General features: G+C 36.4%; 1 protein-coding gene across 1 annotated transcript; it reads right to left on the bottom strand.

Annotated features, from left to right (window-relative positions):
* Nucleotides 1-2,829: 2,829 nt before the first annotated feature.
* On the bottom strand, nt 2,830-14,954 carry LOC149963445 (nose resistant to fluoxetine protein 6-like). The gene is made up of 10 exons (XM_090166879.1): nt 14,837-14,954; nt 11,593-11,686; nt 11,379-11,480; nt 9,243-9,408; nt 8,681-8,760; nt 7,219-7,341; nt 6,544-6,661; nt 5,748-5,934; nt 4,644-4,786; nt 2,830-3,116 (listed from the first exon to the last, which is right to left on the bottom strand). The coding sequence occupies exons 1-10, from the start codon at nt 14,952-14,954 to the stop codon at nt 2,907-2,909; spliced, it is 1,341 nt and encodes a 446-aa protein (XP_090023005.1). The 3' UTR covers nt 2,830-2,906.
* Between the last annotated feature and the right edge of the window lie 1,625 nt (nt 14,955-16,579).

Here is a 16,579-nt window from a genome sequence, read left to right as displayed (position 1 = left end):
AGCTTTGGCGAAAGTGTTTTAAGCAGTTTCAAAGTTATTAACGTCAATTTTTCCTGTACCATTTTATTTTTTTTATCTGTATAAAATTTTCAAATGTGGAAATCTATCAAATTGTAGTTAAATACGATCGTCGTCAGGACTCGAACCCGGGGCACATTTTTATGACGCGGACGTTCTACCAATGAGCCATAGACGTCTACCTCTCTGAGGTTTAAATACCAGTAAAACCGGGATAAAAATAAATGTAATATTTGTTTGGGTGGAAAATTGTAAACACCTTACGTAGATGTTTATATTGTTTTTAAAGTCTAAATTTTTACGTATGAAAATTTAAACGTCAAATCTTGTTTTAGCGCAGTCAGCAGATAAGATGGTTAAAGGGTAGAACCCGTTAGTTTTTTGTAATTTATTTCGTTTTTTTCAGTCGTATATTTTTATCTATTGTGTGTTTAGCGTAATGGTTCATTTATGAAGAAAATATCGAGTTGTATACATCGTGCGCTTACACTTATGTTGGTCTGGTTTTTAACTGGGTCGTCATTACTTCGTTATTTATTTTAAACGTTTTCTCGACTGATTAAGATGTTTAATGCAGTTTATCAATTGGGTTCGTTTGTTTTTATTTATAAAGAGCCATAACTATTCCGTCTACGGTCATTTATTGATATACGAGCTGTCGTTTAGTCAAGTGGCTTCCGGTGCTTTGTGAGTGGTAAGTTTTTCGCTTCTTGTTAATACATTTTTTATTGGTGTAGATATTTGGGCATCTACGATTCCTAATGCAGTCATTGATTTCCTGGGTTTGCGAGTCATTATATGATATTGGAAATTGAATGGTATTGGTCCTTTTCATACGGTATGTGTCACAAAGTCAACTGGAAGTCTACGAGTCGTCCATTACCAGATGTCGAATATAGCTATTCTACGGTATCTTCATCAAGGGCGAGTGTTGAAATAAAATGAGCGTTAAAGATGCGGCAAGTATTTCGTAAGCGAGAAAAATACAAATACCCTCTGTAGATTTTTCTTTCATTAAAATTTGCTTCGTATTATATTTAACTGATAAACTTGTTCTGTAAATAGGGTTAAATTCAATTGTGCATTGTTTTAGTACGTCTAACTCGCTGTAGTAACTACTTAATTTATATTATTCTGAATAAATTAAACTCGGTTGTTTTTATACCGGGCGGGATTGAACCGGGATTAAGTTTTTAGTAAATAACTCTGAATTGCGGAAATATCTTTAGGGGTTGTCTCGAGAAATTAATACCACTAGGGACAATTCTTCCGAGGAGAGGTATATTTTGGCTTGCCAACTTGTTGCGGCTATTTCCACTTCAAGTCCGAGATATAAAATTTTTAAATTTCATCATAAATAAATATTACGTTCAAATAAGTATTATTAAGAATGAACTAACAATTTGTGAAAATATGAAGGCAGCAATATATTCACATCGCGTTACCTTTCCCCAGCTAATGAGGAGAGAAAATTAAGGGGTAAGCAGACTCTCTCTCTCCTTGTAGACGGAGACTATCTTCCGTTCATCACGATTGGCTATAGTGGCCTGCATATTATCAGTTCTCGTGAATTCATACTAGGCGTTTTACAAAGAATGATCATGATATTGTTACCCCTGGCACGAATAGGTGAAAGGGAAAACGTCACAGGTGGGTGCTTCAAGGAAAAGGTATTTTTTAGGTAACCAATGAGATACCGGGCTGTTTTGACTTTTTTTGGTAAGAAGCAGCTTACTTCCAGAGTATAATGTAGGTTTTTGTGGGAACCAGCTTACTTCCAGAGCATAATGAAGGTTTTTGTGGGAAGCAGCTTACTTCCAGAGCATAATGAAGGTTTTTGTGGGAAGCACCTTACTTCCAGAGCATAATGAAGGTTTTTGTGGGAAGCAGCTTACTTCCAGAGCATAATGAAGGTTTTTGTGGGAAGCAGCTTACTTCCAGAGCATAATGAAGGTTTTTGTGGGAAGCAGCTTACTTCCAGAGCATAATGAAGGTTTTTGTGGGAAGCAGCTTACTTCCAGAGCATTATGAAGGTTTTTGTGGGGAGCAGCTTACTTCCAGAGCATAATGAAGGTTTTTGTGGGAAGCAGCTTACTTCCAGAGCATAAAGAAGGTTGGGAGCCACGGAAAAATCAATTTCAATATATTCAATGATAGGAGGTATTCACGAGAAATTTAGACAAGATGGACGCCATAGCTTTAAGACAGCATCTATTGGAACAAAGGGGAAGAAACTATCCTTCCACAACAGCAATGATGACGTCACGAGAATTCTGGCTATATTCTAGGTTGTAAGACGAAATAAATTAAATAAAATTATTCGTATAGTGAAATCAATAGCGTTTTATTGCACGAAGCTTAATTTTCCTAGTAAAGCTTTTTTTGAGGTGTGGTATTTAAAAGCACTGTTAATAAATATGTTGATAACAAGTCAAAATTTGTCATACTGGACATTTACCCGCTCTTCAAAGTTGGTTTTTTTTCGCTGTTAGAACATTACTACGATGAATGGTAATTGAAGTTCAATTTTCGTCTTGGTAATCGACCGAACAAAAGAAGCTTATGTTAACTGTCTGTTTCGTGCCGATGCAACAACTAGTTAGTTTTCTCCTAATAAATCTATCGTTATACCTTTGGTTTTGATGTCATTCTGTAGCAGTCGTGTATTAAATGTATTTCATTACTTTGAAATACTCAAAATAGTGAAATTAAACCAACAACTTTGTAGTTGAACTTTATTTGGGATTATAGGCGACAATTCAACCAATAAAAACGATTTCTGAACATTGAGCCAAATGTCTATGAGCAAACTGTTTGGTACACGCTCTACGTGAATATAAGTTCCAAATGAAATAAGTTACGCAGCGCTAGTGGTTACTGAGACAAGTCTACGTGGAGACTTCCGATTCTGTGGAATAACTGCTGTTGATGGGAACGCTGGCTTTCGAGTTGTCATCGACTTCCTTGTGGTCGCTGTCCTTCGGTTTCCTACTTCCGGTGCAAATATTGAGCAGTTCCGAGAGTGGGAGCTCAAATAACAAGTACAAAACGGCAGAGATGAAACAGCTGAGAAACAAGGCTTGCACGAAAAATAATATCTGCAACAAAATAAGACAGTCGTGAGATTCATTTTAGGGAAAACTTGGGCACAGAGTCATTGCAGCCGTTTATTTAAGTGGGGTGGCGAAGTGGTTAGAACTTTCATCTAGCAGTAATAGGAGCTGGGTTTGATCCCAGCTTGTTGCACTGGGGTAAAGCTAGAAACAACTCCATATGTGTTGAGTTTTCAAGTTATCTCCCCACTAGAGAATTTGGTTTTCCCGTGCGTTTTTTGGTTTCCCTTTTCCATTAAAACGTTTTGAGGTTAACGGTATATTTAGTAAGTGTAGGGAGCTGTTGGCTAGAGTGGCATCAAAGGCTTGTCACCACCCTACTACGCATTGTAACCCGTCCATATGTTTAAAGGCATTAAAAGTCGCTAAATGATTTGGTGCTTTGGTAATTAGCCAACTGGTATGTCATGTCCGGTAGAGGCTTAGCATTTTCAAGAATTTTTAATAAAATTAAGTTTTTTATGGATTTTAAAACAGTTGATGGATAGTTTTCTTCAAATGATTTTATAATCTTAACTTGAATTTAAGCTTTATTAAATATAATTGATAAATTATAATTTTGATTGTTCCAATTTGCTCTGTATTGGAATGCTTTTCAAATATATATATATATATATGTGTATCTTTGTAATTTCTTATTCTCTAATGAAATACGGTATGTGAATTTAATATTTTTTAACGAATTGTTTATTTTAAGTCCTTGGTGTAAAGCAGCCGAATCTGGTTTGATATTGGTAATATATAGCTAGAAAACAAGATTAATTGCCTTAAATTAACTAAATAACATCTAACTGTATGTTTAGTATCACCTATATCGTTACTTAAAGCAAGTGTCAGCTCAAATTGATTTAACTCTAATTTCGACAGATGTCGCTAGCGATGAAATCCATACAAGATACTGAAGCTACATTTTGACCCAAAAGGTGGGACATAAAGGTATCCCCCGCGTCTAATGGATCGTTTGTAAATTTTTCAATAACTGAAATTATAATAATTTTTAACAGTATATTTTATATGGGATATATAATTAAGGTTAGAGTCCACTAAGTAGAGTATACGTTGTCTAATTATAAGAATTATATATCTTTCTCTGACGACGTTATTGTTTCCATAAATTCGTGTTTTTCAAAGAATCGGATACATTTCCAACTATTTTCGCCACTATTTGCCTCACTACATTTCACCAGACTATCTTTAGTCGAAAGTACTAGGAATTCGAAGACATTAGCTTCGCCAATGAAGCAGCCTACTGTTGTAATAACTTTATCGTTTAACTAACAAAATCAAGGAAGTATTGAAAACCCTATTATTTTATACCTAGAATAATAAAACACGAAGTAGGAAGTATTAGAAATGCATTATAAACTGCTGGATTTTTGTAATAGACGCTTTAAAAACGGATTATCAGATTAGAATCCAGCAGCTAGTGAAATCCTTGAGTTGGCCGATCATTGACTCATTGTTAAGTAAAAAGGCCAAATTGCGAAAAATAAAGCTCGAAAGTACACTTACACAATAGAGTTTTTTGGAAGGAACTGACGAATCAATTCCTCCGATGAGGAAGGCGATTGTCGACAAATTAGTCAGAAAGAGAATCAGAATCAACTTTCCCAGCATGGCGAATACCTTCGATGACAAGACAGAGTTCAAACGCCCTGAAATAAATTGGGTAAAAAGTTTAAATTCAAATAATTCAAAAATAACTATAAAAAAATCCTAGTTAGCCAATCACAGTAGTGATAGTTAAATTTACTGGCTTTTGTTAAGCCGGCTTCACACATGAGACGCGAAGCAAGCGACGCGACGCGAAATTAAAACAAATCCTAGTTTCGCACACGCTTCGTTTGCTCGTGCGCGAACTTGGTTTTTGAAACGACGCATTCGTGTACGCTCAAAATTCGCTTGCGACCTTTATGTGTGCAGCCGGTTTAAATCCTTTGCTGGGCCACTATCTAGCAGAAGACAGTTTCTAAAACCACTTTTTAGCAGACGACACTTTTTAAAACCACTGTTTAGCTGAAAATAGATTCTAGAGCCCCTATTTAGCAGACGATATATTCTAGAACCACTATTTAGCGGGCGACAGTTTCTAGAACCACTATTTAGCAGACGGCAGTTTCTAAAACCACTTTTTAGCAGAAGATAGATTCTGGAGCCACTATATAGCGGAAGACAGGTTCCAGAACCACTAGTAAGCAGACGACACTTTCTAGAACCGCTTTTTAGCCGACCGCTGTTTCTAAAACTAGGTTTTAGCAGAAGATATATTCTAGAACCACTATTTAGCAGACGACAGATTCTAGAACCACTATTTAGCAGGTGACAGTTTCTACAGCCCCTACTTAGCAGACGGCAGTATCTAGAACCACTACTTAACTGAAGAAAGTTTTTAGAATTAAGCGAGCTTTGATAATTGAAGGTTTGGCTTTGAATCTCGGAGATAGCGCCAAGTTTGCAGCCTGCCACGAGCTAGCCATCATGACAGGATGGAATTGGCTTATGGAAAATAAATTTGTCAGACTGAGCGTGAGCGAAGAGATGGTAAGAACTAACTATCTAACTAACCCGTGTTATATTTTTGGAGAAATTAAATTCGAATGTAAATAGGTGTTTTACCAGCGTTTCCAGTGGCGCATACAAAAGAGAGCCAGCTGAGACTGAGTGACATCAAAGGTTTTTGCAAAACGATGTAAATCAAACTTTCGATGTGAGAGAATCTGAGTCCGCTGCTCCAGGGTAAGGTGGCGAACAGAACGTAGAAACTAAGAGCCAGAGAAATCATCCAGCCAAGCACATTCACCAACTAAAAAGGGTAATTTCAGAACAATAGTTTTATTTTGTCGGGCTATTAAAAAACATTTCTATCTCCTTTAATATTTCACTTTCGAAAATGTTAGATCAAATTTGATTCCAAAATTATATACAATATTGGAGATTCACCTATTCGTCTTTAATAGATATTTGAATCAAAACATTTACAATATTGGATCCATTTACAATGAATAAAATTCAACCTTCTTTCAAATGATAAAAATTATTTGATTCAACCGAATTGAATGTTTTGATTCTAATGTTGGAAATTGCGTTAAGCCATTTCTTAACTTAAGTGGTTGACACTGAAGCGAACGTGAATCAGCCGTATCTTTTAAGAAATCTATTTTTCAAGTCATTTCACTAATACCCAAAATTATGTACATTAATTAATGGATTCATTTTACATAACTTTTTAGAAATTCATGGACATATTGCACGTGAGCTGACTGAGCACTTAGTCTTTTCAAATGATCCTAAGATTAAAAAGACTTGCGCAAATATAAACTTTAAAATCTATGTCAAAAAATTAATATTGACCTACGACGATGTCAAACATTTCACAGTGCCTTAATTAATTTAGAGAAGCAAACTGTCTTACCCTGGATAATCTGAATTGTTGTCTACGAGCGAGCAGCGTTCCTAAAGCCAGTCCACAACCATACGGAAAAAGGTGATCTTGTGGATAGTGGCCGTCTGTGAAATACGAATGCCAGCTTCTAAATTGAGATATTGAATTCAACATTTAAGTTAATAGTAAAAAATGCTTCTGTACTTAAGCTAATAGCAAAAATTCTTTCTGTACTTAATCTAATAGCAAAAATTATTTATGTAGTTAATCTAATAACAAAAATTATTTCTGTACTTAATCTAATGACCAAAATTATTTTTGTAATTTATATAATTGCAAAAACATCTTTTTATAATTAATCTAATTGCTAAAACATCTTTCGGTAAAAAATTTAATAGCCAAAAAACTTTTTATAAATAATTTAATTGCAAAAACCTCTTTCTAAAATTAACCTAATAGTAAAAACATCTTTCGGTAATTAATCTAATAGTAAAAACATTTTTCTGTGATTAATCTAATAGCCATAACATCTTTCTGAAATTTATTTAATAGCAAACATCTTTCTAAAATTAATCTAGTCGCTAAAACATTTTTCGGTAATTAATCTAATAGCAAAAATCTTTTTGTAATTAATCTAAGATAACTAATTTGGATGAAAAGAAGTGAGTTATTTATATAGAGTATTAGTTAATATTAATTACGTACGGAACATCGACTCCCTGGAGAAGCATGGTCGGAGGATGTCGTTTATGATGTTGGATCAAGGTTGTGCTCACAATGGATACCACCATCGATGAGACTAGCAAAATGTAGGCAACAATCCTTTTTCTGAAACAACACATGGCTTTAATCTACTGGTCAAAACTTAAATGTTACTTCCCAATTGTTGCTTCTGTAGCCATGCCCCGTTTAGTTTATTTATTAATCAACTTGTTCATTTTATTTTATCTACTCGTGTGTGGACGAAGACGGTATAAAATTTAAAGTAGATATTTAATTTATTATATGTGAGCCGAAAAATTGGAAATGGCTAGTAGGAACATTTTGCTGGTTCAAAATGCCAAGGCGATGAAGGGAAATTGGCGAATCAGGACTAGGCAATGTGTTCGCGTTGGATTTGGTATTGACTAGAAACGCATAGCGCTTTAATAGGACAAATGATTGGGTTATTCCGTACTTTATTCTCAGATATCTGAAGATAACCAATTAGTCAGATCAGGTCATTTTTTTATATTTACCTAAACTAACCGATCGAAACTGCTCTGTAATATTTCATCTGACCAGATTCAGTTGCCTAGTCAGTTATCAGTCTCATATGTTTAGTATCTTGTGGAAAGCAAATCAAAATAATCTGATTTTAAGTGTCAGTAGGAATTTAATCCTAGCAAAAGAATGGGGTCTTGCTTTCTCATTTGGTTCCAAAATTTGTGGTTAATTAAGTAAAATTTAGAGGTTGCTCAATGACCTTTATATTAGCTTATTAAAAAACGTGAGTTTTTCATTATTATCGATATTTTGCTTATTACGAATGGGATTTATCAAAAAATCAAATATTCAAAATAATTAAACATGTCGCTAAATTATCTGGTTTTAAACTGCTTTCTTTGATGATATTAGAGCCCATAGACTTTATTTAAATGCAAAATGATAGACGAGAAAGTGTTCAAAACCCATTTGCAATTATCAAAATACCGATAAAAATTAAAAATATTCTAATTTTATTGTGCTAATATAAAATAATTTTTAAACTTATTGCGTTACCTCTATTACTCCCCTTATCCCTTATTTATCCTGAATTATTTTTCATATACTGGAACAAAATTACATGGTGACGCCTCAACATTCTATAAATAATAAAATAAAACCACCAAATAGCTGTATGACATTTCAAATCTGCTCTCATTAAAAATTGATTCATATTACTATCGGGTTTAAACTAAAATATTGGCATTTTGACGTATTGACCCATATAAACTAATCTGATAATATCTTAGAGTAAATCCAGATAATTTCACGTCTGATCTACCATAGTTATTTCCTCGGGTCACAGGAAACGCAACTGTTGTTTGGGAAGCGGCGGGGAACACTTTTATATCGTAATTCAATCAAACATTTACTACAGCAGTACCTACAAGTGGAAAGTGACCAACTAATAAAAAATACACACCTTTTGTAGCAGTAGATATACAACATGCAAAATACGAAGAGTTGAATATCCGCGCTGACGTACCACGAAGCAGCCACGCACTATCAAATAGCAAGATAAATAAAACATGTCACTAGATTATCACAGCTACGGAAATTAACATTGAATAACCAAAAGGCAAATCTGAAATAATTCATTGCGAATTATTCCTATCAGAAATGCCTTTAAAAACATTTGATGTTTGTAATAAACACTGGGTATAGTTTTCGTTAACAAGTTCGTATATTTTACAGTAATAGATTCTTGAAAATTACACTTTCGTGCAATTAAATACACCCCTTCATTATATAAGGCTATGCTAACGTTGAAACGCGTTGGTAAGAACTATTTGATAGTGACAGAATCCAATCTAATAAAAAATCCATAAAATTATAACAATAATTTTGAAAATATTGGAATTTAATTTTAAGAAGTATTAAAGATAAATTCAGAGATAAACGAACACACATTAAAAATAAGCGAATGGCTAAATAAATCACATTTTGTTTAACTATCTGTTGCTCAGAAATCTATTTTAACTTACGGTTTTATCGGTGTCCACGAAATTGGTTCCGAAGAGAAAGATATGCCACCAGCTTTTGAGACAAACTTGTTCGTAATGTCCAGCCGTAAAATGGAACACTGGTCCGTTGCCAGCATCGGCCAAAATAAATATGTACACTGTTGCCAGCAACGTTATCAATAACAGTCTAAAATAAAATGTACATACAAATATATTTATTTAATGACTATGTTGAGCGTTGCTGGCAATCCCGCTCACGCTCGAAGAGAAAGCTCTTCCCCCTAAAAAACAAGCCCAGGATCTTATTAGTTCCCTAAATATGAAGCTTCCAACGCCTTTGAAGCATCGCCCAACATGGAGAAATTTGACCATGGTGTCCGCGGATATATATGATACAGCAGAAGGCAAGTACGGCACACCAAGACGTTGTGATGGACTTTGTGCTTCTCACATCGATATGTTAGTTGTTACTTTGTCTGATAACATCAAAGCTTATCAGAATAATTCAAATCAGATTAATCCCTTTTTCCAACCATCTGCATATAGCAGTTGACTCGATTACAGTAAACTGAACTATCGTTTTATAATAATTTTCAAATCTGTAGTGGACAGCTATTTAATTATCAATTTTTCATTTTAAGTTTAAAAGCAGATCCGTTAAGAAAAACAGATAAGGCAAACTGATTTTATCTAATCCGATAGCCTAAGTGGAGGTGAACGTTATCTCTTCTACGATATCAGTAAAGACAACAGTATGTGAATCAGATAAGGATATTCCTTAACAGGTGGAAATTTTAAGCACTAGATTTGTCCTTTATAATTAGAAACGGCTGCGTGTGTTTTCGATTACCACTGCTTGGTAACGCATTGACTCTCTCACGAAGGGAATAAACAACAAGTATTTCCAATATTGTCCGATCCCACCCAGGACTTTTGCATTTTTGGTGCTGCTTAGTGATATTATTGCAAAGGTATTTCGTAAAAAGAATCTGGCCAACAACCTTAATTCGAAATGTCCTCCGCGTTAGAACAAAAATGTGTCATCCACCATGTGTTAATGTTTCAGCCCAGGAACTCCGTGGAATTAAATTATGGGCAAGGCCCTAATTTTTCCGCCCGCATACGTTGTGAAATCAGAAATATGGACAAGTTCTATATCTGTCTGTCAATAAACGTTGATAAAAAAGCCCACATACCACGCCACTTGACATCCAATATGCTAGACATTGCGCGGCCTGATTTTTAATGAGTTGTAAGTTCTATTTGAGCTTAGTTCTTAAACGTGCGGTCTTTTCAATGGTAAACCACTCGTCTCGCTACAGTGAGTGGTTGAGGATTTACAATGGGGTGAAATCAAGCCCTTATCTGCTTCAGGATATTATAGCGTGGTGTCGGGAAGCTAGCTACCTCGCCGGACCTTTCTACGGGGATTATCGTCCCCAATGATTGGGGTCTTCCGTAACAAACACCTTATAAGGCTATATTGTCTTTGAAAAACCACATCAGCGTATGATAGATCTGGGTGAAACTCAAATAGTTCCTTCTCTTCGGTACCTAGTGATAGCAGATCCAGCCAATCATATTCTGAGAATTTCTCCAGCCCATTGTCGGGATAACGCGTGGAAAAGTACTAAAAACCAAACGCCAGTGTGCCCTATTCAAAGTAAACTCGTATAATCTGTTTTCAAGTCCACTTAGTATTTGGTTCACTAATTTTGGTTTTACGCTATCTGCAAATAAAATTGGTATTTCCTTTAATAATTATAATAATCTGCTAGGCTAATACCCAAAGCACCACTAAGTCATTTAGTGACTTTTAATGGCTTTAAATCAGGTGGACGGGTTACAATGGGTTGGAGGGTGGCAGTGGCGTAGCTAAGACCCGCGAGGCCCCCCCGCAAAACAATATTCGGAATTGTATTCGGTATCTAGTATATACTTTGATATGGAATTAGGGGGCCCCTAAAGCTCCGGCCCCCCCCGCACTGCGGGGTCTGCGGGGGCCTTATTTACGCCACTGGAGGGTGGTCACGCCGGCCAACAGCCTTCTAAACTGACTATTACTGTTAACCTCTTTAAGTTTTTATGAAAAGGGGAACTGAATAATTCGGGGCAAAACCCCTTTAACCATGAAGCAAAATGATACTTTAATATTACTTGAAGGCTCTCTTCACCAGAGGAATAACCATTTCGTTGATAATTCCCAATTTCTTGTTGAGATTTTTCGGTTGCAGATATACGAAAGCCGTGACGAACGACCTAGCCAGAAAAAGTGAACAGTCAAACCAAAGATAAATATAGAGTTTTGAGATTGTGAAATTAAGACGAATTTGGAAAGGAAACTCCTTTGATGGTAGGAATTTGCACTCACGTCATGAAGAAGAAGATATCGACGGCAACCAGCCCATTGGCGAACAACTGCTCCATTAAGCCCGATGAAAAACCCATAAAGCGCTCTTGGTCGTCTAAAATTTTAAAATAAATTGTGTTACCAAGACAGGACTAGATTGAGAAATGGATCGTGTTTAAACTACACAATAATATTTATGTTACTTTCTTAGAAAAAGTGTTCAAACATAGTTCAAAATTGGCCTTTCTATAAAGTAACATTGGCGTTCTTGTTTAGATCTCTCGGGCGTGTGACGTTTCGCTATGACAGCCATTTTGTAAAAAGTGATTGGTATCTAAAGCTACGTTCACAAGTAAGCGGTAGCAATCGATTTAAAACGATTTAGCCTACGCAACTTCTTTGAAACGTTTTGAATCAATTTGAATCGATATAAAGGAAAAGTGTGATTGGTACCAAAGATCCATATTTAACTATACTTTAACGATTCGGCTATTTTGAAATCTCTACATTAGCGTTTAATTATGATTCAAAAAGGTTTCTTTACTATATAATCTCCGTTAAAATTTTTGCAGTCTTAAAATTTAGTACTAATGGAGGATGCATATTGATTTAATTTTTTTGTGCAATATTGGTGAATGATATACGCTAGCTTATTATTATTATTATTATTCAGTAACAGCGTTTTGGATGATTTTTAGTTCAATATTTTAACAATCAGTTGTAAGAGTGTACGTACATGAAACTTTAATAAATGCTTTAACATAAATATGTACAAATATGGGAAACGTGTAACCATAAGATTATAATATAAATCTCAAGATAAGAAAGTGAAATGAAACGTGCTTCTTTGCAGACTCGGGGTTGTTTTCAACTAGGAGAAACAAACACAAGGAGAACGCAGCTAGCCTTTAAACACGCTAACGAAGGGTTGTGTACGAATTTCATTGGACGAGCGTCACGAGCCTTTACGCTGAACGTTTTAAGGGCGGGGGGGGAAGACAATTTCCGAATTTTCCCCTTCCTACGGCAGCAGGCGCAAAAGCGTCTAGCCAATGAAAAATGTACACAAGAAAATCCACGACTTTTGACGGGTTGCGTTCTCCTTGTGTGGGGTGTTGTGTTTGTTGCTCCTAAGTTTTCAATAGGAGCGAATTTCTCATAAAACCACGAAAGTATACACCCATCATAAGAAAAATAATAATCAGCTAGGTTAATAAAGAAGGTACCACAATAGGAACTATTTCAACTGTCATATTTTTACCACTTACCAATCAGTAAATCTATGGAGCTTAAGGCTGTGGGCAGCGTTGCCAATCAGAATTGGTATTACAAAGACCAAAGAGTAAAGAAAAATCGAATTGGTTTATGTTTTATTATATCTCAAAATTATATGAACGTGCAAAATAGGTGATTCCGAAAAAGATTTGAGCGCGCACTTCTTTTCTCATTTTCAACGCGAGCGAAATTGAACGTGCCACAATCAACTAATATATCAAGAGCGCGTGCCCAAAGAATTCACTCTTTTATACATGTATTAATTTATCGATATTATATTTCAGAATCACCTATTCTTGGAGCGTTTCTTACTTTAACCTAGGAGCAACAAACACAGTACCCCACACTAGGAGAACCCAACCCGTCAAAAATTGTGCATTTTCTTCTGTACATTTTTCATTGGTTAGCCGCTTTAGCGCCTGCTGCCGTCGGAAGGGGATAATTCGGAAATTTTCTTCCCACATTCCGTGAAACGTTCAGCGTAAAGGCTCGTCCAATGAAATTTGTACACAACACTGCTTTGGCGTGTTTAAAGGCTTGCTGCGTTATCCTTTTTTTTTTTGCTCCTAGCTTTAACAATCTTTAGTTTCGCGTGTGCCTCGCGATCTAGTGATTTCGTTTATAAAGATAGCCTTACTTATGGGAAAGTGTCAAAATATGATTGTTCAAACAGTTCACAAAAGGCCCTAGTTACCTAGCAACCTTTAACCTCTTTAGTCTGCGTGGCCGGGTTGTAACGCGAAAGATACTGTTGATCCTTCATACTCTTTTAACCAGAGAGGGGAAACTTGCAAACTCAACCGCGGAATTAGTTGTTTTAAGTTTCTTCCCCGAGCCACAAGCTAGGATCGAACTCGACTCCTGTCGCTGTGAGGTGAAAATGCTAACCACTCCGTCCCCCTACTTACCCCAACCCCCGTATTTTTTCTTCCAACACGCCCTTTTTAAAAATAGCAAGAACGTGCGAAGATGCATTTTTCACAAGGGTAGCAAAATGATTACGTCTATTGTATTTTACTAAGGTGAACTACACACTAAGATAAAGATATAAATAAGGTTGTTCAAAATAATCCATATAGTTACTACTGAAATTTGTATACAAGGTGTTTCAATAGGTTATGCAAAAATGTTAAGGAGTTGTAGGGGGTGAGTTGCGAATTATGCCTGTTTTTCCCCATTTTCCTACGACGAGTTAAAAGAGCGCCAGAGAGCTTCAAAGTGTGGCCTACTAGCCCCTGGAAGTAGGCTGCAACAAGCGCAGACTCAAGCAGCAGGGAAATGCGAACATTAAGGTTTGGGTTCGTGTAATAGGTAAACAAGGGCTTTTTAAACAAAACGAGGTATTCATAGTCCCTGCTGCTTGGTTTAGCCCTTGTTGCAGCCTACTTCCAGGGGCTAGTAGGCCACACTTTGAAGCTCTCTGGCGCTTTTTAAACTCATCGTAGGAAATTGGGAGAAAACAGGCATACTTCTCAACTCACCCCTACAACTCCTTAACATTTTTGCATAACCTTTTGAAACACCCTGTATTTACAAGGTCATACACATATTTATAAAAACTGAGAATAAGCTCTATAATAGATAGAAACCAATGTAAGGAAAATTATATTTTGGTAGGTTGTACTTTACATTTCAGTGATCATCATTTATCATGTAAAAACTTATTTTAACAAATTTTAAATTTTAGCAGAAGCGAAGTAAAGATTTTAAACGAAGAGATTGTAATAAACCAGGAATCCATACATCTACTTGGAATGCTTATCGCGGTAGATTTTCATCTCGATGTGGCTGGCGGTTTTTTTGACGTCACTATGTTAATTTAACAAACAACAACGTGAGAGGGGAGCGCCCGCAAAGGGGATTTTTTCTCTCGTAGGCGGGGCCAAAGCCGTCAGAGTGATCTTACCATACGCGGTACGCCATGATAATCATTCCAAGTAGAGGTATGGATTTGTGATTGAACTTAATACAAAAAATAAAGATTACTTACTAAAGCTTAAACTGAAGAACAGCAGTAAAGAGCAATGATTGCAAAAGACCCAGAGAATGGAGATGGCTTTCAGTCCGTGAATGTGAGAAGTTGTTGGGTATGAAGCGGGCAACGACATGGCACGCTCGAAATTACGATGAATGGAAAAAGCACCGATTAACTTCACCATCAAACCTAAATCAATATACCGAAATTAGCCTTTACAGTTAGCATAGAGACACGTAGCGGCCAAAGCGATAAGCTCATAAACTATCAAATGTTTGTCTGCTGAACAGACGATTAATGGAATGAAAGTGAACTTCGTCTGCTTCTTAGCAGAAGAAAATCGAGCAATTTATGAGTTTATCTCGTTGCCTGAAAAGTCTAATAGGCCTTTCTATAAAGTAACATTGGCCTTCTTGTTTAGATGTATCGGGCACGTCACTCGTGACGTAGAAGTGACGTTTCACTATGATAGCGAATATACGCTAGCATAAGCTCTATGTCGTATTCAACTTGTTAAAAAGTCCCGCGTCTTGATATTTTAGCGTAAATAGGCTCGAGCTATTTCGCACGTGCTCCCTGAAATAAACAAAAATGCACGAGCCTTTTACGCTCATATATTAAAGAGCGCGTGGAACATTTTAACAAGTTGAACAAGAGACGAATTAAAATTCGAAGAGTCGCCCTTTTAATAAAGACTTAACCTTCAAAACTGAACTGAACTCCTACGTATCTCTTGACGAAAGCGATACATTAAAACAAGATCAGCAAGCGTAATGACTTTATAGAAAGGCTTATTGAATAATTAAGAATAAAATAATGGCTGAGGGCGTTTTCAGGGATACACTTGCTGATAGATTCATAACCAACTAGACTAATACCCGTGGCACTACCTTAGACCTAAGGAGTCTAGGAACTTTCAATGCCGGTTACAATTCGTAGGAGGGTGGCGGAAAGCCCTTTATACACACGAGGGAGTCGGAGAGCTCTGGGAAAACCCCTTTGACCATTGGGTAGATAACAAACTCAACGCACGAGTGTTTCCGACTTTTCACCCAGTGCCACAAGCTGTGATCCTCTTGCTGCGAGGAGAAAGTGCTAACTGCTTCACCATCGCACCCTACCCCAGAGCGAAGGAAATCAGGAAAGCGATTTGATTAGGTCCTTTGTGTCGACCTTTAGAGTTATTTCTTTATCGAAAAACTCTACTTATTGGTGACTATTTTATTTATATTCTCTGAAACGTGTGGCGTAGGTGAGCGAACAATCTTTACCTTTCCTATCTTCTGGAGCGCAATATTTCTTTCCTCCCTGAATCAGCAAGAAATCGGCGAAGGTGCACCCGGTAATCACGAACACGAACGCTGCAATTACGCTTCTGTGATTGGGAAAAAAAGATGAAAATAAGTATGAAGATTTGTATTAGGAATATGCTGAAGATGGCGCTACACAACACTAGGCGGTTTTCCCACTTCAATAAAGCAAGTGGCGGCTCTATCATTGCCACCTGTATTACGAAAAGGCCCCTGCTATTAGAGTTGGCCATGAATTTAGTATATTCTTCGAAAAACACGACTTTACTGGAGAGCGTGGTGCCATCTATTTGTCGAATATTATAGTTAGAAAACTTATACTTTATTTAGTGGACTTTAACCTAATTTATATAACACACGTAAAAATATTGCTTACAATTTCTGTGATTTATGTTATTGACCAATTTACAAACGATCCAATCAACGCAAGTACCGCCTTTTTTATTTC

The sequence above is a fragment of the Leiobunum rupestre genome, chromosome 1, assembly GCF_980474605.1.
Source record: "Leiobunum rupestre chromosome 1, qqLeiRupe1.1.hap1, whole genome shotgun sequence".
Classification (NCBI taxonomy): domain Eukaryota; kingdom Metazoa; phylum Arthropoda; class Arachnida; order Opiliones; family Sclerosomatidae; genus Leiobunum; species Leiobunum rupestre.
Note: the sequence above shows the minus strand (reverse complement) of the source record. Positions and strands in the feature narration are given on the sequence as shown.

Bases quoted from the DNA above. Each gene is read 5' to 3' on its own strand.
- LOC149963445 (XM_090166879.1), bottom strand. From the start codon at position 14,954: ATGTCGTTGCCCGCTTCATACCCAACAACTTCTCACATTCACGGACTG. The intron at 8,761-9,242 runs GTAAGTTAAAAT...GCTATTTGATAG, and splicing joins TCGTGGACACCGATAAAACC to TGCGTGGCTGCTTCGTGGTA. The intron at 3,117-4,643 runs GTAAGTGTACTT...ATTTTGTTGCAG, and splicing joins CTTCCAAAAAACTCTATTGT to ATATTATTTTTCGTGCAAGC.